General features: G+C 63.7%; 2 protein-coding genes across 3 annotated transcripts; one reads left to right on the top strand and one right to left on the bottom strand.

The window, feature by feature from the left end:
- Positions 1-537: 537 nt before the first annotated feature.
- MMS19 (MMS19 homolog, cytosolic iron-sulfur assembly component) lies at positions 538-17435 on the bottom strand. 2 transcript variants are annotated; one of them, XM_067300117.1, is made up of 31 exons: positions 17309-17435; positions 12595-12643; positions 11671-11771; positions 10038-10123; positions 9501-9575; positions 8960-9029; positions 8624-8752; positions 8351-8412; positions 7985-8071; positions 7552-7626; positions 7176-7253; positions 6723-6861; positions 6132-6286; positions 5818-5896; positions 5436-5561; positions 5005-5086; positions 4549-4646; positions 4016-4156; positions 3570-3725; positions 3191-3290; positions 2907-3009; positions 2712-2786; positions 2450-2576; positions 2267-2367; positions 2134-2190; positions 1835-2021; positions 1619-1701; positions 1373-1537; positions 1227-1286; positions 1003-1103; positions 538-924 (listed from the first exon to the last, which is right to left on the bottom strand). In XM_067300117.1, the coding sequence occupies exons 1-31, from the start codon at positions 17415-17417 to the stop codon at positions 897-899; spliced, it is 3084 nt and encodes a 1027-aa protein (XP_067156218.1). In that variant the 5' UTR covers positions 17418-17435; the 3' UTR covers positions 538-896. The 2 variants fall into 2 exon arrangements, with proteins under 2 accessions (XP_067156218.1, XP_067156217.1); XM_067300116.1 differs by lacking the exon at positions 17309-17435 and adding an exon at positions 15069-15180.
- Positions 17436-17903: 468 nt separating this feature from the next.
- On the top strand, positions 17904-25051 carry UBTD1 (ubiquitin domain containing 1). The gene is made up of 3 exons (XM_067300120.1): positions 17904-18040; positions 23616-23843; positions 24159-25051. The coding sequence occupies exons 1-3, from the start codon at positions 17974-17976 to the stop codon at positions 24542-24544; spliced, it is 681 nt and encodes a 226-aa protein (XP_067156221.1). The 5' UTR covers positions 17904-17973; the 3' UTR covers positions 24545-25051.
- Positions 25052-25238: the final 187 nt, after the last annotated feature.

The following is a 25238-nucleotide window of genomic DNA, read 5'->3' as shown; positions in this document are numbered from 1 at the left end:
CCCGGGGGAAAGGAGGGGCATGAACTGGTGCTCCCCCATGAGCTGAAGGTGCTGCTCTTGCTACACACAGGTACGGGTCAGCACGTGGCCCAACTTGGCTCTCTGGAAAGAGCTTGGGTAGGGCTGGGGTCAGAGGACGGGGTACTTCCCCCCCAAGTACTCGCCAGGGAGCCTTTTTAAGTACGTAAGAACATCCAATAAATGGTTGTTTTGGTTTTTTTTTAAGGAGACTGGCTCTTTTCCCTGATAGGGAGACACAACCTCCTGGGGGCAAGGGAGGAGAAGGCCCCCATAACTTCCTCAACCAGGGTGGAGGGGAGCAGGAGCCTGTAACCAGCACCTTTAGCTACAGAAGCACCCCTGCCCCAGGCGATCCTGTCTTCCGCTTGGATTAGCACAAGGGGGAGCAAAGCCCTTCACCAGCTGAGGGCCTGCTACCGCCCTGGTAGTAGGGGCAATGGAAAAGCAAGGCCCAGCAGGGCAGGGCTATGTCACAGATGCAAGAGCAGCCTGGACTGCAGTGAGAGTCCCACAGCATTACCAAAACGGGTGTGTTTATTCTTCTCGCACGCGAGTTGCCACACTGTACAGGTGGGCACAGGCCTGCCCTCTCCACACACATGTGGCGAGTCTGTCCATCACTGTCCCTGGCTGCAGCAGGGGCTGGGCAGGCCGCAAGCAGCGCAGCTTCTTCCCCCCTGCAGCGCAGGGAAGAGCGGGGGGTGCCGGGACGGTGCCGCAGTGAGGGGTGCTGCCCGCTGGCCCCACGCTCCAGCCCCGGCAGTACTGGGCTCCGACGGAGGCTGGGTCTGGCTGCGGCAGCAGTCAAAGGGCTTGGCAGGTCAGCGGGGTCCTGGTTAGATTGTCGGTCAGCACGGGGAGGGGGTGCAGGGTGCTCACCTGCCCGGGCTCCCCAGCAGGAACCTGTGGGGACAGAGATGGTGCCATCAGCCACGTCCCCAACCCTCTGGCTCCCCTATGGCTACAACAACACACGCTCACCACTCCCCCCGTGCTGCCACCGCCTCCTTCCGCACCAGCCTCTTCTTGTCATCCAAGGGCTTGGCCAGCGCCCGGATGACCCGCGCCTTGTACGGGAGCAGCTGTGGGACAGAGACCGCTGTTACTGAGAAAGCTGGGGTGCTGCCTGCCCCCCAGGAGGAGGGCTGGGACCCTTCGGGACCCTCCGCCCAGGGGCAAGCAGCAAGCTGTGGTGAAGAACTTACCACGGTGGTGGGCAGGCTGGTGAGTGCGTGGGCACAGCGCAGGGCAGCGATGCGGACAGCCTGGAACAGACAGGAGTGAGCGGCAGCGGAGGGGTGCGAGGCAGAGGAGTGGGGTGCATGGGGCAGAGGAGACGGGGCGCACGCACCATTGTGGGGCTGGAGGCAAGGCTGAGGAACTTGGTGACCAGTGTGTCGACGTGCAGGCTCATGATCTGGGGGGCTTCAAGCAGCAGCGGCTGGAGGCAGCTCAGTGTGGAGAGCTGCACCACGCGGTCTGAGCAGGACAAGGCCTCGAGCAGCAGGGAGAGGAGCTGGGGAGGACACAGGAGATACAAGTCCTCCAGCCGTGTGCTCTCCACTGTCACCGCCCCCCCAGCCAGGCCAGCACTCACCGTGGGCAGCTCTGTCACCAGCACAGGTTTGGGGAGATGGTTGAGCACATGGGACAGGCCCTTCAGGTAGTTGGCCTTCACGTCTGTGGAGAGCAGAGGTGGTTACAGGCAGCAAGGGAAGAAGGGGATCCCAGCACAGACCCCCTAGATAAGGGGGGCACCGGGTGGCGAGCCCAGCCCCGCAGGCCAGGCTGGGGCCGAGGGGCAGCCGCTCACCGGGGCCAGCCCCGTGGAAGCCCTGCACCAGCTTGGGCACGTTGTCGGTGAAGAAGCGCTGGCGGAACATGATGCGCACGTCGGCGTGGCAGCCCTTGTGCAGCACGTCCGGGGAGTCGGCCATGAGCAGGGAGAAGCCATCGGCTGCGACAGGGCCCAGCTCCGCGTCACCCAGCAGGCCCAGCAGCTGTGAGGGAGAGAGGCCTGAGATGATGCGTTGTGGTGCCAGGGGTTCCCACCCGGCTGTGGGGGAAGAGCGTAGGCTCCTCCGAGAGCACCCAGCCCCACATACAGCTTACCTTGTCTGTCAGGCGGGAGCTCAGGGGGTGGTAGCGCAGCACTAGGGCTTTGGTCACCTGTGCAAGCAGAGCAGAGTCAACATGGGGCTGCCCCCCGGCTCCCCCCTCCTCCAGCACCCGGGGCAGGCTTTACCCAGAGCAGCAGGGTGAGCGCCTGTGTTCGGTGGGGCCCCTCTGCAAGACCGGGCTCCATCCTGTTCACTGCCAGCTGCAGGATCTCATCCAGCTGCTGCCCTGGGGACACAGAGGAGACCGGCTGATCACCCCCCCAGCAGCACTGCGCAGGGACCCACAGCAGCCTGGCCAGTTCTCTTACCCGCCGGGTGCTTGTTCACCAGCCCTGCAAAGCACTTGGCTGCTGTGGTGGCCGTGAAGGGGCAGTTGCAGGAGCAGCTCAGTGCTAGCAGCTCCCGGAGCAGCCTTTCCTGCTGAGGGATCACCACCTGAAAGAGATCCACAGCCTGTTACAGCCTGGGGGCCACGACTGCTCCCTTCCTCTCCCCGTAGAGCTTGTTTAATCCACCGTCCTGGGCAGCACCCTTGGCCACAGCCCCTCCACCCTGTTTCCCCCAACTTACATTGCGGGGCAAGGAGCAGACAAAGGCCATGAGGAGAGCAACAAGGCGTCTCTGTGCTTCCAAGCGCTCCCCACCCTGTGGGAGAAGAACAGCATCCACATCATCATAGTCCTTGCTGGCAGTTGCTTCCCCCTGCACCCACAGTCTCATCCCCTGCCTCTGCTCAGGCACCTCATCCTCAAGCACCCCACGCACCTCAAAGGGCTGGAAGGAGCAAGGAAAACTGTTCTGGGGCAGGAAGGAGACCTCTCCATCCAGGAAGAGAGGCACCACATGGGACACACTCTGGGCAGCCAGTCTAGGAGAAAGGAGACATCGCAATGTGCTGCTCTGGGAGCGTCACCAGAGAGCTCTTGGGTACCTCCCCGGTGGCACGGGATCTCCCTGAACAAACAGCAGTGGAGGGGGATGCAGCGTGCCCCTCCCCATAAGGGGATGCTGGGCCCAGCATCCCAGTGGCCCGCACCAGCATCACTCACTCAGGGCTCAGATGAGTGCTGGCGGCGCTGATGACGGGGACCATGGCAGCCAGGGCCTCCTCCTCTAGCAACGCCTTGCCCTGCAGCGGGTGGGTGCTCTCTGCAGACAGCGGGATGAAAAGGGACATGTTGGAGCCTGCCACAGCCATCCAGCGCGACCAGGCAGCATAGGCCAGTGACCCACGCTGGCCATGGGGTGCCGCAGCTCTGGCCCTGCCAGTAGGGCGCTGGGGCCCCACAGTGCCTGCGTTTGCCAGAGGGTGACAGCAGCAGCAGCAGTGCTAGCTGCAGGGTCTGGGACCCCAAAGGGGCTCCCAGGACCCCACAGAGCCTGGGGAGCTGCCCCTTGACCCCTCTCTTGCTCCAGCCCTACACCTACCTTGCATGGCAGCCTGCACAGCCATGGCCAGCAGGCAGGGCACCACTGTTTGGTGGTAGTACCAGCAACTCTCCGCATCCTGCTGGCACTGCAGGGCCACACGGTGGAGGCTCTGGCACACAGAGACCACGTCCTGGGCATTCCCGGCCTCGCTCCCTGCAGGGCACAGTCACCGTCACATTAGCCACTGCACCCCACCCCATCCCAGGGGCAGCACACCAGCAGCACCCAAGTTCATGCTGCCATTTACAGGCCATGTCTGAGCCCAGGGCGATGCAGCCCGCCCTCCTCACCCTCCACCAGTGGGATTCACAGCCCAGCCCTGGGCTGCCAGTGTCAACCCCATCTCCTTGCTTTCCCAGCCCCCCTTTCAGCCCATCCCCTGCGAGAGAGGCAGCTCCTGCCCAGAAGTGCTGCGTGCAGCTGCCCACCATGGGCTGCGTTACCTTTCTGCACCCGCCGAAGATGCTGCAGCAGAACGGGGATGGTCTCCCTCACGATGCTGGTGCGCGTGGACACAGCTGCCAGGGCCTGCAGGCAGCGCTGCTGCAGGGAGCGCGGGGCACGGGAGCCCTCCTCCTCCCGCTCTGGACAGGACACACACCTCAGAGGGGTGTTGCGGGGAGTCCCGGGCCCTCCAGCCCAAGGGCAGTCAGGGCCCAGACCACGTCAGGTTGGATGGGGTGAAGCAGCCCAGCAGAACCAGCCCATTCCAAGCCAAAGGGACCCTGCCTGGTGTGTGGCTCGGCAGCTCCTCCCCGCACGGGTGATCCCAGCGGTGCAGGCTGGTTGCCAGCCCCCAGCACAGCCTTCCCTGTGCCAGCACCACGGGGCCTGTGCTGAATCCCCCAGTGAAAGGAGCCATGGACCCACCCGGTGTGGCACAGCCTCACTGCTTGGTAGGAGCCGACCAGGGATGGGACAGGGCTTCACCCCAATACCAGCAGTCATTCTCTTCCCTACGGCCACCAGCCCCTACCTGACTGCAGCTCCTCTCCAAGCCTTGGTACCATGCGCCCAGAGAAAATCTGTGGATAGATGGGGGCCAGGGATCCGGCCGCCTCCATTGCTGCCTCACTGCAAGGTGGGAAGAGAACGGGAGAGGGGAGGTAAATGCTTCAAACCCTGGGCTCCTTGTACACAGGCTGCAGAGACCTGGGCTAGAAGGTGTCTCCAAAAACCCATTTCTCAGCAATCTGCCCTGTTCACCCTGCTGGGAGGTGAAGCAGAGCCCCTGCTTTGACAGGCCCAGGCTTTCCAATTTCCAGCCCAGAAATTGCCCAGTTTATCCCATGGCTCTTATACCCAGGTGGTCTTTTAGCTCAGACAGCTCCTGTGCCTTCACCCAGATTACAGCCCCTCTCTGCAGCAAAGCCAGGTTTTTTTCCTCTTCCCATAGCACAGGTGACTGGAATGGCTCCAGCCAGCCCCTCACCTGCTCTGGGAATCCTCCTCGTGCAGAATGAGCCGTAGGAGGTGATCCACAACCAGCTCCAGGTCAGGAGGAGACAGGAAGCCTGGAACAACAGCCATAGAGAGGAAACCCACCCTTGGCCAAAGGCAAAGATGCTGGTGTCCTGGCCAGCATCCTTCCCTCGTATCGAGGTTATTAGCAATGCAGAAGGATGCCAAACTCCAGAGATACAGGCTGCCCAGTGTGAACAGGCAAGAGAGAGACCAAGTGTCCCTGGAACTCGTGGCCTAGCTAGGAAGTGCCACCACTTCTCCTGCACAGCCACACATGGCACTGGATCTGACCACCCCCCAGCGCAGCAGGCCAGGTGTCACCCATCAGCCACGTGCTACCACGTCTCCCAGAATGGGGTGACACCTCCCTTTGACCCCCAGGAGAAGCAAGACACCAACCTTGCAGTGAGCCCAGGACAGTCAGCACCCTGATCCCCACCAACTGCAGCTGCACGCTGGGGTCCGTCATCGCCGAGAACACCACAGAGCAGACTGGGGCTCGGAGCGACAGCAGAGCACTCTCATCTGGAGACAGAGGCACCGAGTCACTGCCTGCGCTGGGCTGTCACAGCACAGCCACTACCACAGCACCTCACAGGCCCTTTCTGGGGCCCTGCTGGTCCACACCCAAGCATGCAAGATCCCTGGGAGACGGCTGGCGGTTTGTACAGGCAGCTGTACAAGTCAGGGAGCTTTCCTTCTCTGCCAGCATAGGAGAAGGTGAGGGCAGTGCCAGAACCCCTGAGACATGGATGGCTCCAGAGGGACCAGCAAACCTCACCTTCTTCCACATGTCCCCACTTCTGCTGCAACTCCAGGAAGCCGAGCAGCATTTCCAGGATTGTCCTCCTCTGGCTGCTCTGCAGGGGCACAAAAGTGTAACCCAGATCACTATCACTGCTGGACACTGCTATGTCTCAGTCCAGTGCTGCGAGGTCAGAGGGTTCCCAGGGGGTCCCCACCCACAAACAGGGAAGGACACCCACTCTGACCAGTGACCCACTCCACCAGTGCCTACTCCCACCACACCACGCAGAACCACCAGCCACACTCAGCCTTGCTGCGTGTGATGGCAGACCCCAGGGTGCCCCTCACCTGCGGGTGCTTGGTGTACTGCTCCAGCAGCAGGGGCACGACGCTGCGGGTGATGCGGTGGCAGGTGCGGAGGGAGGCACCCGCTGCTGCCTGCAGGAGCTTGGCACTCGGCCACACCAGCTTCATGTCGGGCTCGCACAGATGGTGCCTGCAATCTGAGATACGCTGGGTGTCAGCCACACCCGCAGAGCTGCCTCTGCCTTGAGTGCAGGGACACAGCAGATATCTGGGCTGGGACGTGCTGCAGAGCCCTGGGGTACCACGGCTCTAAGCTGCAGCCCAGCCTCCTTAACGGAGCTGCCTCCCTCAGCTCCAAGGGCCACGGTGCAGCCTTGGACACCCCAATCCCAGCAGAGAGGGAAGCAACTCAATCCAATAGGTATTTCCTACTGTGCCCCCCTCTCCTCCCTCCGGCAGCTAATTCCCTCGGGGAAGCCAACACTAGCTGCAAGAGCTAGAAAAGAAAAAGTTTTGAAGAGAACAGGAGGGCAGATCCCCTCTGGCTAGGAGGATGCCTGCAGGCCTGGCAATGCCAGGCCCTGTCCAGCAAGCCCAGCTGCTCAGGGCAGGGTAGGTATCTCTGCTGGCTACCTTGCAGGACACTGCTGAGGAAGGAGTCAAGGAGGTCCTCGGTGTCGGAGCTGAGCACGGAGCGGGAGAGGCAGGCAGAGAGAGCGTGCAGCGCGGCCAGGCACTCTGCCTCGACCTTCTCGCTCGCCGTCTGGAACACCTGCAGGAGAGGTCGTAGGACGAGCTGAGCTCGGTGCGGACCCCAACTGCAAGCTTCACACTGCAAGTGTGGGCTGAAGGGCTCGGGCTCCAGCCTCACTTCCAGCATGCTTTGACCATGCAGTATGGCACACCCAGCGAGCCCCAGGGACGCTCCGGTAGGGGTGGCCTGTCCCCACATTTCAGCCGGGGCTGTCCAAGGCCGCGGGTGAGGGCTGCTGGGAGATACGGGGCCTTCCTGGTCTGGCTGCAAACTCCTGCCCAGCAGGAGCCTGACGGTGCTGCAGGATTTGCTGGGGGCCCCGCAGTGCTCACCTCCCTGCGCAGGGACGACCAGAGGCTGGGGAGGAATTCCTGCAGCTCCTTCTGCCCGTAGATGGCACAGCAGGCTGCCTGCAGGAGGGAGCCAGGAGCAAGCATCAGAGGGAAGCTACTACAGGGAGGACACAGAGCAAGGACACTGCCCACCCCAGCAGGCCCACACAGGGCTGCATGAACCACACAAGGGAGAGAGGAAGAGGAAGGACTGATACAGGCCAAAGAAGGATTCTGAAAACTATGGACCAGGTTCTGTAAGGGAGAGTTATTGACTTGCAGAGACTGGAGAGGGACTTGGAGGTGGCTGGATGCTGCTCCCTCCTGGCAGGCCAGGCCAGCTATGGACTGAAGGGAGAAGGGGATTCTTCCTTACCAGGGTCTGCAGGGAGTCGAGCTTGGCACTTTGCAGGTCTGAGTCCATCTTCTCGATGAGCAGAGGGAGCAGGAACTGCAGAGAGAGGCAGTTAGACTCATCCTACCCATTGCACCACCTTAACACACACATCTGTGGACCCATGGGAGCTGCACGCTCAGCCTCTTCCAGGAGATCTGAAGAGGGGGGATACCTGCAACAGGCAGCCTCTTCCCAGGGTGCCAATACCAGCACCCTCCCTATGCCCAGCCCCAGGGACAGGCGGGACCCGGGGACTGCCAGCAGGAGACAGGGCTGCCCTTGCGCAGATTCCCTGTCCCTTGTCCCAGCAGTTCCCTTCCCATGGAGTCACACAGGGAGCTGCAGCACTATGAAATGCAGCCTGTGCTCGAGAAACAGCCGGGTGCCCGAGAGTCACCAAGAAGCCACCTACCTCAGCAAACTGGGGTGTGGAGGCCAGTACGGCCCGGAGGCTCAGGATCAGGTCTTCTCTCTGGATGCCATGAGGGTCGTTGGGGGGCTGGAAGGGGAGCACAGAGAGCAGGCAACCTGTTAGGAAACCTCCTAACACAGCCATCGGCTGAGGCTGCACCACCTCATCTCCAGCAGGGCAGCAGCAATGCTGGTCACCAGAGATAGCCTGGCATGGGCCTGCCGGCCTGGATACCACGGCTTGCAGCACGGCACTGCCCAGCCAAGCCTCTTGCCCACCCTCTCCTCCCATTCCGTGGAGGGGACACAACACCATGAAAAAACACTAGGAAAAGGAATAGTCTATGGGAGGGGCAGACTCACTCACTGGAGTAAAGTCAATGGGGAAGTAGCAGGACGTCACTTCAAACAGCTCCTCCACAAAGGGACCTGCAGGGAGAGGACAAAGCATGTGAGCAGACATGTTGGGGAAGAGGGGCACAGCATCTGTGCTCAGCACCAGCCACAGGCTGGCTCTGCAGCTCCCAAATCATGTCAGGGACAACCCCAGCCCTGCTTGGGCCCAAGGGCCACCCCTCTGACAGCAGGAAGAAAAGTGACATGTCCCTTCATCAGCTCCACATGGCAGGTGCAGGCTCACCCAGGGCGTAGTTCTTGACAATGAGATCACGCACGATCTGGAAGGCCACCAGCAGGTTGCGGGGATCCTTCTCCCCGTCCATCACCTGGATGAAGCCGAAGGTGAAGTCAGCGCCCAGGCTCTTCAGCTCTGCAGAAGGAAGGAGTGTGAGCAGGAAGGGCTGCAGAACTCCAGACCTCACCAACATGACAGCGAAATCAGCCCTGCTTCCCCAGCTCAAGAGCCCTTCCAGCTCTTCCCGAGCAGTGCCACACAACCCCCTGCCCCGAGCAGGAAAAAGTGAGCCATTTTCCCAGCCTGACCAGCTCCAGATGGTTCTGGCCTCAGCCCCCTCACCTTCCTCCCTGGTGCCCATGAAGTTGGTGATGATGCTGTAGACTGTGTGACGGTCCAGCTGCAGCAGGGACTGCAGGGAGAAGCAAAACAATTAGAACAAACCTCCACACATTGCAGCATTGCTACACATCACCCAAGGGCACACACATGCCCTTGAGCAGCAGGCAGGACTGCCAGCAGCTCAGCTGCTGCTTCCTGCCACACAGATCCCATTTACCATGTGCAAAGCGTGCACAGGCTTGTGCGATTGCACCTGAACACAACCGCATGTATACACAATCCAAATCATGCCAGGGCCACACATGTTGCCTGAAAGAAAGGGCCTGAAGAAAGTTAATTCCCCCAGGGGTGAGAGAAGAGAGGGCAAGGGCCAAATATGATCAGGTGCCTTTTGCCTTTGCAGTGAGCCACGCTGTCTCCAAGCGTCCCTGGGGGCGCTGCACTGGTACTGATTGACAAGAGCTCAGTCCTCAGGGCAGGCAGGCCATCCCCAGACACGCAGAGAACAGGGACAGGAGCAGGGGGAAATCACATTGCTCACCTGCACATGTACCTCCTGGAAGATGGCTTTGAGCACAGACACCGCTAGCCCCGGGGCCAGCACCTCACACATGCTCTGTGGGCAGGTAAAGCAAAGTAAGAATAGAAACCAGGACAACAGCCCAGAGCTCCTGCCCTCTGTACAGCAGCCACCTCTAGCACTGCCGGATCCTCCCAAGACCCCGGGAAGAGCTTGTCACCCTCACTAACAGGACAAGATGAGACCTCCATCTCCTGCTGGGAAAGGCCAGCCCCTGCATGTAGTGGGGAGGATCTAGTCTGCTCCCCATGGTGCTCAGTGAGTTCTTGCCCCAATACCAGCATGGGACAGAAAATCAAGGCAGTGTCAACTCCCCTGCCCCGTTGCAAGGGACACAGCAGGAGCAGAGGAGACAGGGCAATTTAACTGGGCAGGAGCTGACAGCCCAGCTGGGCTCTGCTTGACACACTGCTCCAGCCTGCACGCAGGTGTTGCACCTCCCCAGCCCCACTCTGGAGCACGTCCTTGCAGCTGCGGGCTTGGAGGACGCGAGCTCACCAGCGCTCTGAGTCCCTGGAGCACCGAGGGGATCACGAGGTGATGGTCTTGCAGCCGGTTCTCATAGAACAGGACCAGATGCAGCACTGCCAGAAACAGACACCGAAGTGTGTTAGGCCCCGAAAACTCAGCACCAGCCCCAGCTCTGCCAAAAGCAGCTGCAGGTTGAACAGCAAGCAAACCTCGCAGGGATGAACGTGACCAAGCTTCTGCCACTGTTTGGTGCACCCACCTGGCTCTGACGCCTTCTCCCTTCCCCTGTGAATGACCCATATCTGACCACAGCGGGGCAGCACCCACCTCTGGCCACTGCAGAGACGCTGGAGCTAGCAGGGAGGTGTCTGCCCTGGCCTGCCTGGACATGTGGGTGCAGACATTGGCAGGGAACCGGCAGAGGCCTGCTCAGCAGAGGGACTGGAGGAGGTTGTGGGGTGGGGCGCAGGGCCGGAACAGGAGCCCTGGGTTCCTCGCGTTTGGCTCCACAACACGTTCCTGGGCCCTGAGTCACAACCATGGGCGCCTGCACACCGGGGGCCTGGGGAGCGGCAGCAGGAAGCAGACTGGAAGAGCCGGCTGGCGGCATCCTGTGCCCACAGCTGCTGCCGAAATCACCCCCCCAGGAGGCAGCCTGACGCAGCGGTGCTTGCGAAATAAACTGTGTGAGGAGGGCCATGAAGGGAGACGGGCCAGCGGGGGGGTGTCACAGCAGCTGCCCGTGCCCTCCCAGAGGGCTGGCTCTGCCCACCCTCCTCCAGAGCTCCTGGTGACTTGGCCAGGCCTCCCCACCGAGCCTTACCACCTCTGTCCATCCCGACAGAGCACCCCAGTCCCCGTCACTGTCATTACAACTGACTCCAGTTACACCAGTAGCTCTGTGTGCATCTCTCTTTGCACAGCTGCTCTCAGCCCTGCCTGACACCAGCCTGAGCCTCATACGGAGCCAAAGGCCAAGGCCTGAGAGCCTTTCACCTCTGCCCTTCCCTTCTTCCACCTCACCTACTTGCTGTGTCCCCCCTGCCCTGCTGGCACAGGTTCAGCTACCCAACAGCAAGGCCCCCTGCTCCAGGTCAAAGTTTGATGGCACTTACTGGCTTCCCCCGCTGCCAGCCAGCAACTATGCAGCATTTAACACAGCCAAACCTTCTCCTCGCCTCCCTGAATGGAGCATCTTCCTCCTTTCCCCCAGGTCCTCCACTCCACCATCATCCTTACACTTATCTCTGACCTCTCCAGGCCACAGGGACCCTCCCAGAGTAAATGTGGGCAGGCACCAGGACTGCGGTGTGACTTGCTTTGCGAACGATGGCTTTCCTGCAGTGAATCACCACCCAAGAATTTTGACATGCAGATATGTCCCCCAGCCTTCCACGTGCCACTGAGCACGCCTGGGCACACAACACCCACACACTGCTGGGGGCACCAGCTGCCACTCCAGGGCTCTGGCTCATTCACATAGTGACCCAAATTATGTTGTGAGGGTAGCAAAAAGGCTGCGGTGTGAGTCACCACATCCTCTTTGAACTTTGACCCTTGAGACGGTCACGGTACTAAATCAATCACTTTGTCAAGTGGAAGATGGACCCTCTCAGGGCACAGACTTTTCACCGACCCAAGGGCCCAGTGCAGCCCTTACCTTCCTTCTCCTGGAGCAGGGAGTAACACTGGAGCAGGACTTGCGACAGCAGCTGGATGCCTCGCCCTCGCGTCCGAGGATCTGTGTTCTCCAGACAAGACCTAGCCAACCATGATGGAAACCCAAAAGGCCTCTTGTGAGCAGGGACACTTGAGCAGGAAATGCACCCCGAGCAAACCCAAAATGAAGGGGGCCGGTGGCATAGTCCTGCCCGACTTCGGTCCCCTGCTGGCATTATCCCTCCTGACTGCAGGACGGGAGCAGATTCCTCCTATCCTGACTTTGCTGCAAGCATGTGTCTGGCCCCAGAGCCATGAAACCATAAATCCAGAGGAAATAAGCCTCTTCTCAAGTCAGACCAAAGAAAAAGCTCTCGCACCACGCTCTACACCCCAAACTCAGGCTCCCAAGATCAAAAAGTCTGAAAAAGGGCAAAGCCTTAGACAACAGCACCATACAAAGAGCCAGCCCCAGCCCCCAGCTTGGGAGAAACGAGCCGCCCCAAGTCCCAGGCCACAAGAGCTCACAGACAAAAGCCAATAACACGACATGGAGGTGCGCAGCTGTGTACTCAGGCAGCTCCTGCTAGGGACAGCCCCAACTGAGATGTGCCCTGCGGCTCACTGCCTGCCACGACACCTCTCCTCAGTCCTGGGGGAGCCTCAAGGCCTGGTCTGGCCCTGCCCTTTCCAAATGGTTCTTGAATTCTGAGAGGACAAAGCACAGCTCAGCCCCAGTGCTGTGAGTGGACAACACCTTTGCAGGCCTGTGTGCTGCAGCACGTCTGCCCAAACGCTGGAGTTAGCTTTAGCTCATCCTGGATGAGTTGTTACCATGCACGTTTCCTTCTCACAAACCCGCCTTGTGGGACTCTCCCCTGCAATACCCTTACGTGATGCAAAACATGTGCAAAGCTTTTCTTACCCCAGAGCTTCCACAAGCTGCAGTACAGTCCAGCTTCCATCTTTAACCCCTGGAGAAAGAGAATGATTAAGAGAATGAACCAAAGACTCCCAGACCGGTGCTTAGGCAGAGTGCTGGAGACACGGGAAGTGCCCCAGAGCCACTGTAGGAAAGGCTGGTCTGGTGGCCAGCACCTCCTTCAGCGCAGTCAGAGCTATGTGCACTCAGGGATGGAGCTACCTCCAGCCCTTCCTGTGAACACCTCTGGGATTGAGACTCTTCTGGATCAGAGCTGAGGGGTGAATTTTCCTGTGCTTTGCCTGTGCCTTCCCCCTGTGGCCACTGCGGCGGCCTGGTTGCATCTGTCACTGACGTGCTGCTCCCGAGAGAAGCAGCTTCACTGCGCTCTGCTTTGCCAAGGCACCAGAAAGCACTTCTCTAATGTGGGCAAACCAGGAGGAGGCCGAGGGCAACCTCCCAGGTGCTCCCCAAGGGAGAACAGAAATCCAGTCTTAACAGGTAGTGGCCTGGCCAAACAGCCCAGACACTAACAAACACCCAACTTTCCCTCTTGGCTCCTCCATCTCCATGCTGCACTAAGTGACACCTGCAGAAACTCGCTGCAAGATGGAGAGAAGGAAGAAATATGGTTTTGTGGTCAGAGTAAGACACAGCAGTGGCAGGTTATTGCGAGCTCTGATTCAGACACCCCAACCAGGTTGCTTCACTCACCTAATGCCTCAATTTTCCTGTAACCGAATTGGGGAAAGAGTCACTCCTCAAGAGGCTTTGGCAAGGACCTGCTGCATCCTACAGGAGCTTTGGCAGGAAGGCAGGTTCTCCACTCCTGCCGCCCACAGCTGACGTGACACCCGCTCAGTATGAAAGCTCTGCAGGTGCCCTGTGGGCAGATGTGGGGTGGGAGGCAAGGGACTGCGTTACCCTGGGCCTGCTAACCTCTGAATCACAGATGACAAGGGACATTGCTGGGAAACAAGCAACACCCCCTGCCCCCGACCTGGGTAAAACAGCTTTTCTCCACAAAAAAGCACTGAGATCCACTGTCTTTGCCCAGGAGCATTTCTGGGCACTCTGGAGGGCCCTATTTGTTCCCGTGTCCTGCTGAAGTCTAGCCTACATGACTGGCAGACCCCCACACTGAGAAGCCTAAAGGTTTCAGTTTGGGGCTTTCCCAGGCCTTGTCTCAGCTAGTGTCTCCTGCTGTTGCAAACATTTATTGGAGCCTTCTAAAGCAGTTAATTTCAATATTAAGTCATGCAGTTCATTAGAGAGAGGTCTCTGGGGGTGGAAGAAATTATGGCAATGTTTTCTGACAGCAGGCAGCCCCGGCTCCAGAGACAGGGCTTCAGTCCCACTTGGCATAACAGAGAGAGGGAGCCTGGACCGAGGGACAGAACTGGTGCCTGACAAGCGAGGTGAGCCACGAGGAAAAAGAGGAAGCTGGCAGGCCACAGAATCGACAGGCCCAGGCCAAAGAGGGGGTGCCACAGGCGACAGCTGTAAGGTGCTGATGAAGTTTCTTGCAGGAAAACAGAAGTGCAATGGCAAGCGGGTGTTGTGCACTGGCACGATGCACAGCAGACTGCCGAGACAGCTCCTTCAGCCTCCTTCGCTTCTAGGATACTAACACCTTGCTCCCAGAGTACGGCTTCGGCGAGCTTACAAAAAGCCTTCGTGCCTCCTTCCTGAACCACTGTGCAGAAGGTCTGAGACAAATAACTTCTCCGCACCCACCCACCTGGCCTCTCTGCGTTTTCAAAGACTGAAAGCAACATCTACCCAGAACGGCTGGTTTCCTGATCAACAGGAAAGGGCTGAAGTGTAGTGATCTAACCACAATCAACTACTGATGCTCCCTGCGGTTAGGAACCCCTTTGCTCTGCTCCAGCCTACCCCTGAGAACGCGCTCTCCTCTCAGAGACGTGGAGGTTTGACTGGCTTCGCCTTGCATGAAGCAGCCCCACGAGCTCCGGCAGCATTACCTGCAAGCGCTGCCTTGTGTGGAGACCGTGGCTTAAATGCAAGCACAGCTATAATTGGACCTGCCTCAGCAGCGCTGCAAGCACAGTAGTCAGCCTGTGAAACTTCTGCCTCCGCATCCGGCAGCAGCAAGTTCCCAAGGTTAATTATGCTTCCTGAATGCCAGTATTCCCTTCATCAGGAGGAGCTGCCTTTCCACTCTGGTGTTCCTGCAGTTTGAGAGGCTAAACTGAAGCAAGTGCTTTACCTTTGCTGTATCATTACTCGGAATCCATCTGCTCCCTTTTCTGACACCTCCTCCCTGCTTTCGCATGGTATCTTTCCAGACATTAATCATTTCTGCACACTTTCCATTTTAGCCCATCTCCCCCACTCCCTTAAAACGCGAACACAGTATTCATGGCGAGCTTGTGATGGATTTCTGTAACAGCAGCATCCCTCTCTCCTCATTTTTTAATAAAAACGAGTTCAGCCTTCTTCTGACACCCACTGACCTGTGCAGTCCGAGCTGCCTGTACCAGCACTGAAGTCTTCCACTTGCCGAGTTACAGTTAATTTAGTACTCAGCAACACATGCGAGAAGCTCAACATGTTTCTTCCAACAATCGCACAAAGGCCACAAGGTTAGAAAAACCTCCCCTTCTGCTCAAGGAGATGTGATGCAATTTAATATTTTCTGATGTATGATTCTATGAAAGGTCAGAGGGGCCAAAGGACACTCGCTGGCTCGCTCGCTTGTCAAGGCAGGTTTGTCACAAGTGCCGTACGGCTGATGAGAGCTGGTGGGGAGCAGCTCATCGCTTTGTATGTCTTTGAAGAGACAAAGCCTTCTTGTGGCACTTCTGTAACACAACCACAGATGACAAGAGCAATTGTAAGGATATCTTTTCCCCCCGCCGTCTACCGCAAACATGTTGGAGGCTTGGTGCAACTCTTTCACAACGTCTTGAATGTCACATAGTTTAGTGAATTCCTCCAAATTTCCTTGGCGTCTTCTTCACTGTGCATTACATGGACCACTAGGTTATCTGCCAGTTTTGCCAGCTCATCTCATCACCAAGATCCCACTGAACAGTTTACAATCCCTCAGTCTTGGGAAGGCTCTGTAAGCTACCCCGCTGTATAACATAGCCCATGTAGTCCTTCTCTGCTCTCTCAAATCCTTTCCAAACATGCAGAAGCCACTGCCTAGAAACACGAATGCTCTGCCTTATCCTTAAAAAGCCACATTCCTGAAGCTGCAAATTCCCTAATGTAACGAAGTCACCAAATTGCTGCTCCAAGAGGAAAGACCAATTATCCAAGGAAACCAAACGCCTCAAACCCTGTCAGGAAGAAGGAGAAACCACAGAAAGGGCAGCCAGAGCCAGAGCCCCAGAACCAGGGACAGGGGAAGGCAGCACAGCAGCTTTCTCCCAAAGGCAAGGCCAGGGGCTTCCTTCCTGCAGGCAGTCAACCTCCACCTCCTGGCCAGCCGTACCCAGGACCCTCCTGCAGCTCCCCACTCCTCCGGTGCCACAGCTTACAGCCTCACACATCCCCACACTGCATCCCCCTGCCCCAAAGTCCCACTCACCGCTCCCGGCCAGCCCCCCGGCACCACCGGTAGCCAACATCTTCAATCCCAGCCCATGTTGTAGGCCAGTCCTCCAAAATCCTGATCCACCTCACAGACCATGTAACTCTGCATTCACCCCAGCTCCGAACAGCCCTGCATCTGCCCAGCATCTGTGTCTACCTCACCCCTAGAGCCCCCTGTTCTCACTGCTGCCTCACATCTACCCCACGGTCCCTAATCCCTTGGGCCCCCATCAACACCCATCTCACAGCTGTTCCTCACCCCCAAATTCAGGCCCCCACCCCATTTTTTGACTAGTTTCCACCCTGCAGCACTGTCCCATACCCCACAGCCCCCCTGTTCCCACTGCCACGTCCCATGGCACTTTCTCTGCCCAGCACCACCCCACGGATCCCTGTGTTCCATTCCCCACAGCAGCATCCTATCCCCCATGCCCTGCTCTACCCCATGACCATCCCAATGCCAGACTTCCCCCCACAATCCCACCCTGCCCCATGGCCATGTCCAATACCCAGTGCCTGGCCCCAAACTCCTATACCTTGCCCCATGGCTACAGCCCATGCCCTGCCCCATCTCCCCTACAGCCCCAGGTTCACCTGGCCATGCCCACACATCCACTCCCTGTCCCACAGCTCCATGGGTATGCCCCACTATCTGCCCTGCCCCAGCCCAGCCCCACAGCCTTGCCCCGCCCCACCCCACAGTCCCATACCTACACCCCCATACCTTGCCCGCAGTCCCATGCTTTGCCCCACAGCTCCATAGCCGTGACCTTCCCTGTCCCACCCCACACTTCCATGCTCTGCCCCATAGGCCATGCCCTGCCCTATAGCCATAATCATGCTCTGCCCCATGTGCTGCACCATATTTTCAAACTCTGCCCCATGTGCTGCCCCACAGCCCCATGGCTCTGCCCCTGCTCTGTGCCACAGCCCACCCACAGCTTCCTGGCCATGCCCTGCGCCACAGCCCGCCCCACAGCCCCATAGACACAACCACGCCCCTGCCCTGCCCCACAGCCCGCCCCACAGCCCCACGGCCATGCCCCTGCCCCGCCCCACAGTACCACGGCCATGCCCGGCCCCACGGCCGTGCCTGGCCCCACCACACCCCCGCCCCACACCCCACGCTCGGCCCCGCCCCGCCGCCCGGTACCTGCCGCCACCTCAGCGGCGCGCGCGTCCTGCTGCCCGGCCACGAAGTCCTGGACGAAGGAGGCGAGCGCCCCGGCCCCGGCCCCGACCCCGGCCCCGGCCGCCGCCATGACACCCCGCGCCGAGGGCAGCGAGCCGCCGGCGCACCCCGCCGCGCGCATGCGCCGCGCCGCGGGCCCGGCCCCCGCGCGCGGGGAGGGGCTGTGGCGCATGCGCGCCGCGGGCGCGCGCCCCTGGCCCCTACCCCCTCCCCACCACGGAGGGCGAACCGTGGGTCCCCCGAGGGGGCGGGGCTCCCCGCGTACGGCGGGGCGGATGGGACAAAAGCGTTGTGGGAGCGGGCGCGCGCACGTGGGCGGTGCCGCCCGCGAGGCGGTGGCGGCGGCGGCGGTGGTGCCGGTGCCGGGCGGGGGTCTCGGCGCGGGCGGGGCGGGGCGGGGCGGGGCGCGCCGGGCCCGGGCGCCGCCGGCGGTCACATGCGCACCTGGGGAGGGCGGAGCGCGGGGTGTCTCCGGCGGCGGGGCGGCCCCGGCGCTCAGAGCCGGGCGGCGCGGCTGCACGGCGCCGGGCCCCGCGGGCGGGCGGCGCAGCGCGGAGCCGCCCCGGCCCCATGCCGAGCGCCCCGCGCCGCCCGCGCCGCCGCCGCCGCTGTTCCTGAGCCCCGACATGGGCGGCTGCGTGGGGCGGCAGCGCCGGCAGCGGCCCGCCGCCGGCAACCCCCGCAAACGAGCAGGTGAGCGGGGCGCCCGGGGGCCACCGGCGGGGATTGGGGCCACCGGCGGGGATCGGGGGCCCCGGGGGGTCGTGGGCACCGGCGGGGATCGCGGGCACTGGGGACGGCGGCGGCAGCGCCGCGGGGCGGGGGGCGTTTTCCTCGCAGCCGGCGCCGCTGCGCTCCGGTACCGCGCTAGGCGCGGGGCAGGATCAGGATCAGGATCAGGCCCGGGGTGTCACATCGCGTCCTGCCCGGCTCTGCCGGTTCCCGCTGCTTCTAGGCCTGCGCGAGCCCCGGAGCACTTCTCTCCGCCAGGTTTGCGCTGGGAAGCGTCCAAAGCAAAGGTCTCGCCCCCCGGGTGCCCTCCGGTGCCGGGGGCGAAGGGGGCGTCGTGGCCGGTGACGTGCGCTGCGGCGGCCCCCGTTTCGGGCTCTGTCCTGCTGCGCCCGGCACGGAGGGATCCGGTGTCCGGCCAGCTCTTGTGTGGGGTCTCGCCTTGCCCACGCGCTGGCGTGGCTGCGGGGACCTCGTCCCCTCTCCCGCTGGGATTGGGGAACCGGCTGGCGTGGGGCGGCTCCGCGGGCGTCCTGCCGTCGGGAGGGAGCCGTGCCCCTGCAAACGCCGTGGGCTGCGCCGAGCTGCCCGGGAGCCCGACCGAATACCTGCGTGAGGGCGCTTACGTAAGGTGCTTCCCCGGGACGCCGCCGCGCGTGGCACCGTCCGCGCGGTGGCTCGGCCACTCGGCCGCACGTCCCGGCTGAGCTCCCTGCCTGCGGGAATTAACTTGGCTGCTGACACCCGGTCCAGCGCGTCTCGACCTCCGGAGTCGCCGGCTGGCTGCAGCGGTGCCGGTCCCCGGGGAAAGCTTGCTGGCGGGCTCTGTTGCAACTCGGAGTGCGCGGGGGGATCGCGCCCTGCAAGAACCAGCCCCCCGCATTCCCGAATCCGGCCCCGCCAAGAGCCGTGCGGGCGGCAGGGTGAATCATGCCTCCCTTGCCGGCGCCCTCCTCCCCAGCCGGTGCAATAACAGCGCGCGTTGCTCCCACTGCTAATTACGGTGTTTGGAGCCAAGCGCTTGAGGAGGCTGGAGAGGAGGAACAGGAAGCGCCGTGCGTGCGGGTGAGGACAGAGGGAAGCCCCGGCCCTCTCCGGGGAGCCGGGCTGCAGGCGGGCGAGAGGAAAAGAGGTTTTCCGGCAGGATGGCAGGTCTGCTCCGCGAATAGCGTGGCCCTGCCTTGGTGAAAGTGGGTGAAGCCTGTGCACAGTGCTTTAGGACAACTGCTCCTGCGTCCCAGCCCTCCGGGGGCTTTTGGGATGTTCCCCAAGGGCAGCAGACGCGGTGCACGGTGCCCTGTGTGGAGGCACCGCTCGGTGCATGGCGGGCAGCGCTTGCCTGCAGCCGGCCAGGTGGCCTCGGGGCTCCTTTCCGGGGCTCCCTTGCGGAGCTGTCTCCCTGCCAGCGCATGCGGACAGGCTCGCTCCCTCTGGCCCCGAGCTTTGTGGGCTCGGTGCCCGGAGCAGCGCGGCCGCCTGGCACGGCCTTCCCGGCGCCAGGTGAGCTGTGCCTCGCCGCTCTGCGGAGCTGCTCCCCGTGGAAGCCCACGCGGGTCTGGTTTGTGCGATAGCAGCCCTGCTCCTCCCGGGGGTCGCAGCCCCCGTGGCGCGCACCGGCCCCCACGCTGTCCTGCCTAGGGATGCGGACGTGTCCTTGCAAACGTGCGGGTGCTGCTGGGCCCCCGGCCCGGCCGGGGCTGTTTGCTCAGCTCTGTGGGTGTGCAAGGCCCTTGGTAAACACCTCCGTGCTGGCTCTGTGCTGCTGTGGCTGGCAGGGTCCGATCCGGAGGCCCTGGCTCTCCTTTCCACCTGCAGGCCCGCTGGGGTCCTTTGCGCCCTCGCCAGGTGAGCTGTGACGGAGGGGCTCTGCGAGGTCTCGCTTCGTCCCGGAGCTGGGCTCTCAGCCGCTTTCCCAGGTGTGTGTTGCTGCCACAGCATCTGATCGCGGGGGCCCCCTCCCGCGCAGGGCCACGGCTGGCTGGAGAGCCGCGTTCCTGCCGGCGTCTCCGGCATCGCTGCCGCCTTCCCCTCCGGCCTGGAGCGGTCCCTACGAGGATCCCGCATCCCTGCTGAGCTCTCCTCGGCCAGCCCGCCTTCCTCCTCCCGCTGCCGCGGCGTCCCCAGCAGCCACGCTGACCGCCTCCGCTTTCTTGGAGTGTGTCCCTTCCTTGGGAAGCAAGGGCAGAGCGCCTGCGTGTGCCCTGCTCCCTGCCAAGGGCGCAGGCGGGCGGCGGAGGCAACGACGTGCCGGGGCAGCCCTGGGGCTCCCGGGGGTTTACCAAACCGGTGGCTCGTGCTCGCGGCCTGTGGCGGAGCCGGGCCGTCCCCAGGGCTGGGTGCCCGGGCCAATTCCTGCCCTTGCTTGCGGAGTGACATCAGCCCCTGGTTGCTGCTCCCGGCGGGAGCCGCCTTGGCAGGCGGCGGAGGGTTGCGCCCCGGCGGGTGGGGATGAAGCAAGGTTGCAGCTGCCCTCACCCGCAGCGTGGGGACACAGTCCCAGGGCTGGCAGGTCCCGGCACGCAGGGAGCTGCCGTCGGCCGGGAGGGGAGCGCAGCGCCCCGTGCCCGCCTCGCCTCCGGCAGGCACCGTGGGCCCGCTGCCGGAGCGGGCACTCCCAGCCCAGCGCGTGGGGGGTGAGAGGCTGGAGCCTGTTTCTTGGAGAGAAACTGGGCTCGGTTCCCTGCTGCGGTGGAGCAGGGAGCAGGTCCTCTGCCGCGGGAGCCCTGCCGCGCAGCCCCTGTGCCCAGCTGGCTTCTGCCCGGCCTGGACTTGCTGTGACCCTGCGCGGCGCCAGGTGGATCCGGCGTTTCTCGCCCCCTCTTCCTGCACCATGCTGTTGCGAGCTGCTCCCTGCCCTCCCCTTCCCGACCGGCAGTCCGGAGAGAGGGGTCCTGCGCGGAGGAAACGGCCCCGGGGGCGGCCGGTCCCGGCTGCAGGCTCAGGCTGCGCTGCCTCCAGGCGGCTCCTGGCAGGGCTCCCCGGCGCAGGCGACAGCCGTGTCCCCGGGCAGGGGCAGGAGAGCGGAGCTGGGCTGCCGGAGGCACGCGGCTGCCTGGCCGAGGAGGGGACCGCTGGCTTGCCAGGACGGCCGGAGGCGGCAGCGTGTGCCACCTGCGCTTCGCCGCCACCGCAGAGCGAGCCTCCGGGCCCTGCGCCTGCCGCCCGAGGCCCTCGCGCGCCAGGGGAGCTTTGCAAGCGGGGCCGAGCCGCGGGCAGGGAGCGCGGGCACGGCGGCGCGGGGGGCAGGCTGCCAGCCAGATCCTGTTGGCGCGAGGCCGGGCGCAGGAAGCGGCCGGACCTGTCTCGAGGTGCTGCCGCGGCGCCGCGCCGGGAAGGGGGTGGAGGGTTGCACAACGGGCCGGGAATAGAGCGACGCAAGGTGATTAGAGGCGGCCGGGCCCGGGCTGAGCAGCAGCGATCAATAGAAGAGGCTTAGCTCCTGCCTACCTGGGCCAGGCTCCCGGGGCGGCTGCGCGGCCCGAGCCTGTCCCCGCTCCCGCTGGCTGGGCTCCCTCCCACGCTGCCAGCTCGGGAGCACATCCGGGCCCCGCGTCCCCCGCCGCTCCCATCCCACTTCCTCGCCCGAGCCGGCCCTGGCGCCGAGCGCCAGCCCTCTTCCCTTTCCTGGAAACGAAGCAGGGAGGATGGTGCTGGCCGGGGCGCCTTGCGCCAGGGGACCTTCCCCGCGCGCTGTCCCCCCGGGAGCCCTGCGTCTTCGCCTGGCTGGCCCTGGGGAGCGGTGTCAGCTGTGCCGGAGCTGCCTGCCGCGGCGGGCGGCTGGGAGGCTGCCGGAGCAGGGCCAGGGACCTTTCTCCCAGCCCTGCACTGCGCCCGGCCTCCCTCCGCGGCTCGCAGCCTTCCCAAGGACGCCCACGGTGGCCCTGGTGGCCAAGGCAGCATGAAGCCGGGCTCTCCGGCTCTGCCCACGTCCCGCAGCTCTCCGTCCTTCAGGCTCGCGATGGCGCCCTTCCGCCGCCCTCCTGGGGCAGGTGCTCTCCCTGACCTTGCTCCGTCCTGCGGTGCTGCAAATCCCTCCTGCCCAGCACCGTGACTGCTGAATCGGCAGCGCTGGCTGCAGCCGGCTGCCCTCGCTCCTCGGGGGATGAGGTCACAGGCAGGGTGCTGCCCGCGGGTCCTGCTCAAGGACGCTTGGCGCCCTGCCCTGGGTCCTGGTCCTCCGGGGTAGCTGAGCTCTCCCATGCCCCGTGGGGGCCCCCGGGGTGGGTGCCACGGGTTGCACCCAGCTCTGGGCCAGGTGCTCGCTATGCAAGCAGGTGCCACGTCATCTGTCTCGCACAAGGAAAGGCAGGGGAGAGTGAGGGCTGGTGCAAAGAAGGGTCACGTCGTGCATCGCCTCGCTGCGTGCTTGCCCAGGAAAAAGCCTTCCGGGGGATGTGGCTCAGCCAGGAGCTGGCCGTCCCCGGTGCAGTGGTTGGAGCACGGGCAGGCGGGTGGCGCAGGGCTGCGGCAGCTGCCGGTGTCGGGTCGTGCCTGGCAGGTCGCTGTGCAGGCACGTGGCATCCTTCCTGCCCGGGGCTCCGTGCCCTCCCGCATCCCCCCGGCAGGAGCAGTCCCGCTGGCCGGCCCCACGGAAAGGGGAGGCAGGAAGGAGCTGTTGTCATGCATTGTCCCCTGCTCAGCTGGGAGTGACAGCAGCTCCTTCCTGCCCCCTGCTTCCGGCCCTGCTGTGGGGCCGGTGGGACAGGGCTGTTCCCACGGGGCCGCGGGCCGGCTCGGCGAGGGCAGGGCTGTGCAGGGTGCTCGGGGATCCCCGGGGGCTGCCCAAGAGGCCACTGAGCAGGGAGCGCATTGGGGGGCTCTTTCAGGGAGGACCTGCTCCGTCGCACCCATCGCAGGCTGGCAGCGCCCCGGGGGCTTCTCCCGCAGCATCGCCTCCCCGGGGCATCCCGCCTCGGGCAGGGCTTTCCCCAGCGCGGCGTCGCAGCGCGTGTGCCCCCCTGCCCGGCCGGGCGCCAGCTAGGTGAAGGCGCCTTGGTCTGCGCTGCGGGCAGCTGCCCTCCGCGTGGCTCCGGGGGCCTTCGGCGAGGCCGCGGGAAGCCCCGTGTGTTCAGCCGTGTGCTGCCCGGAGTCGATCCCTGCAGCCCCAGCACCGGGGCACCCACGTGGCGGGGGTGGCAGGGTGGCCAGAGAGGACCCAGGAGTCCTGCCCTCCCCCCGGGGCCACAGCTCAGCCCCCGTAATCCCTTTTCCGCTCCGAGTCACCAGCTTATTCCCTGGCTAATTCCCCGAGCTATAAATACTGCCCTGCCTCAAAGGGCCTCGAGGCCCCGCGGCCACCCCGCCGGTCCCCTTGGCGCAGGGGATGGGGCAAGGACGCTGCTTGGGGGGCAGCTGCTGCGGGGCCCTTGGGCAGGGCCAGCCGTGCTCGGCCGAGGACACCGCTGTGCGCAGCGGGAGGGGTGCCCGCGGCCCACAGCGGGCAGAGCGCCCTTCCCCTGGATGTAGGGCCGGGGAGGCGGGGGGCCGGGGGCCGCCTGGGAGCCCCGTCCCGCGGCTGAGCCTCCCGCTCCCTCCGCAGGCCGCAATGAGCCGCTGAAGAAGGAGCGTCCCAAGTGGAAGAGCGACTACCCCATGACGGACGGGCAGCTGCGCAGCAAGCGGGACGAGTTCTGGGACACGGCGCCCGCCTTCGAGGGCCGCAAGGAGATCTGGGACGCCCTGAAGGCAGCTGCCTATGCCGTGGAGGCCAACGACCACAGCCTGGCCCAGGCCATCCTGGACGGAGCCAGCATCACCCTGCCCCACGGTGAGCGACAGGACCGGGGGCTCGGAGCAGGGCTGGTGGAGGGGCGCTATTTGCCCCACATCCCGGGGGAGCCCTGTGGGCACATCGGGGCCCTGGGAGCAGCCCTGGGTTGGACAGGAGAGAGGCCACCAGCTGCCTTCGTGCCTCTGCCGAGCTGAGGCAGGGCTCAGCCGCGCCAAGGGGGGCGAGCCAGGCTCTGTGCCCGCTGCAGGGGGTGGCCCCGTGCCCTCCGCCAGCCCCAGGACCCGCGCGGTGGGGGACATCCGGGGTCGGGGGTGCCCGCGTGCCCACAGCCTCTCACCCCGCTGTCCCCAGGGTCCCTGACCGAGTGCTACGATGAGCTGGGCAACCGGTACCAGCTGCCCGTGTACTGCCTCGCGCCGCCCGTCAACCTGATCCTGGAGCGGAGCGACGAGGAGAGCGCGGAGCCCGCCGAGCCCCTGCCCAACGCCCGGCGGGAGTTCGCCCTCAAGGTGCGCCTCTCCACGGGCAAGGACCTGCGGCTCAACGCCAGCATGGGCGACACCATCGGGCAGCTGAAGAAGCAGCTGCAGGCGCAGGAGGGCATCGACTTGGCCTGGCAGCGCTGGTTCTTCTCAGGGAAGCTGCTCACTGACCGCACGCGGCTGCAGGAGACCAAGATCCAGAAGGATTTTGTCGTGCAAGTGATCGTGAACCAGCCCCTGCCGCCCAGGAACTGAGCTCCCGCCTGCACGGGCCTGGCAGGATGGGGCAGGGGCTGGCGGAGCCGGGAGGTCCCGTCCCACGCAGGGGCACAGCAGCAGCCCCCGGGGCGCCCCCGGTGCCCTATCACAGCCGGAGCCCCTGGTGCCCACGTGGGCAGCCTCTGCTCCCCTCCCCAAAGCTCCTGGGCCACCAAGGTGCCCCCAGGCTGGGTCTTCCCTCGGAAAGGGCTGTGCGGGGCTGTGCCTGCCGCGGTGGCCCCTCTCCGCTGGGGGCACGGGCGTGCGCCCCGTTTGCTGCAGAAGGTCCGAGACTGAACGTCTCCTGGGGGGTCGGCGTGCCCAGGGCCCCGCTGCAGGGCGGTCCTGTCGGGGAGAGGCCATGACCTGCTGGCCCTGGCCCGGAGGCTGGGCCGGGGCTCCTGCTCCCTCCGGCCGGGAGGCCCCCGGGGCGCTGGGCTGGGTGGAGATGTCTCCCCTCTGTACATAGTCTGTGTATTTATCAATAAAGCCTTTTCATCCTTCCGCCAGCCCCAGCATCCTTGGCCGGCTGGGGTGTCCGGTGGGGTCCCCGTGCCGGTCCTACCTCTGCTCCGTTTTGGCAAGGCGAGGGCCCGGGGCCGGCTCCGCGACAGGGCACGCCGCGATCGCCCGGGGCAGAGCACCCAAGGGTGGCGCTGGGAACAGGCTGTGCCTGGCCAGTGCTGCCCGG

Source organism: Apteryx mantelli, chromosome 7 (assembly GCF_036417845.1).
Source record: "Apteryx mantelli isolate bAptMan1 chromosome 7, bAptMan1.hap1, whole genome shotgun sequence".
NCBI lineage: Eukaryota > Metazoa > Chordata > Aves > Apterygiformes > Apterygidae > Apteryx > Apteryx mantelli.
The sequence above is the reverse complement of the archived record's forward strand: the minus strand, read 5'-3'. Positions and strand labels throughout refer to the sequence as shown.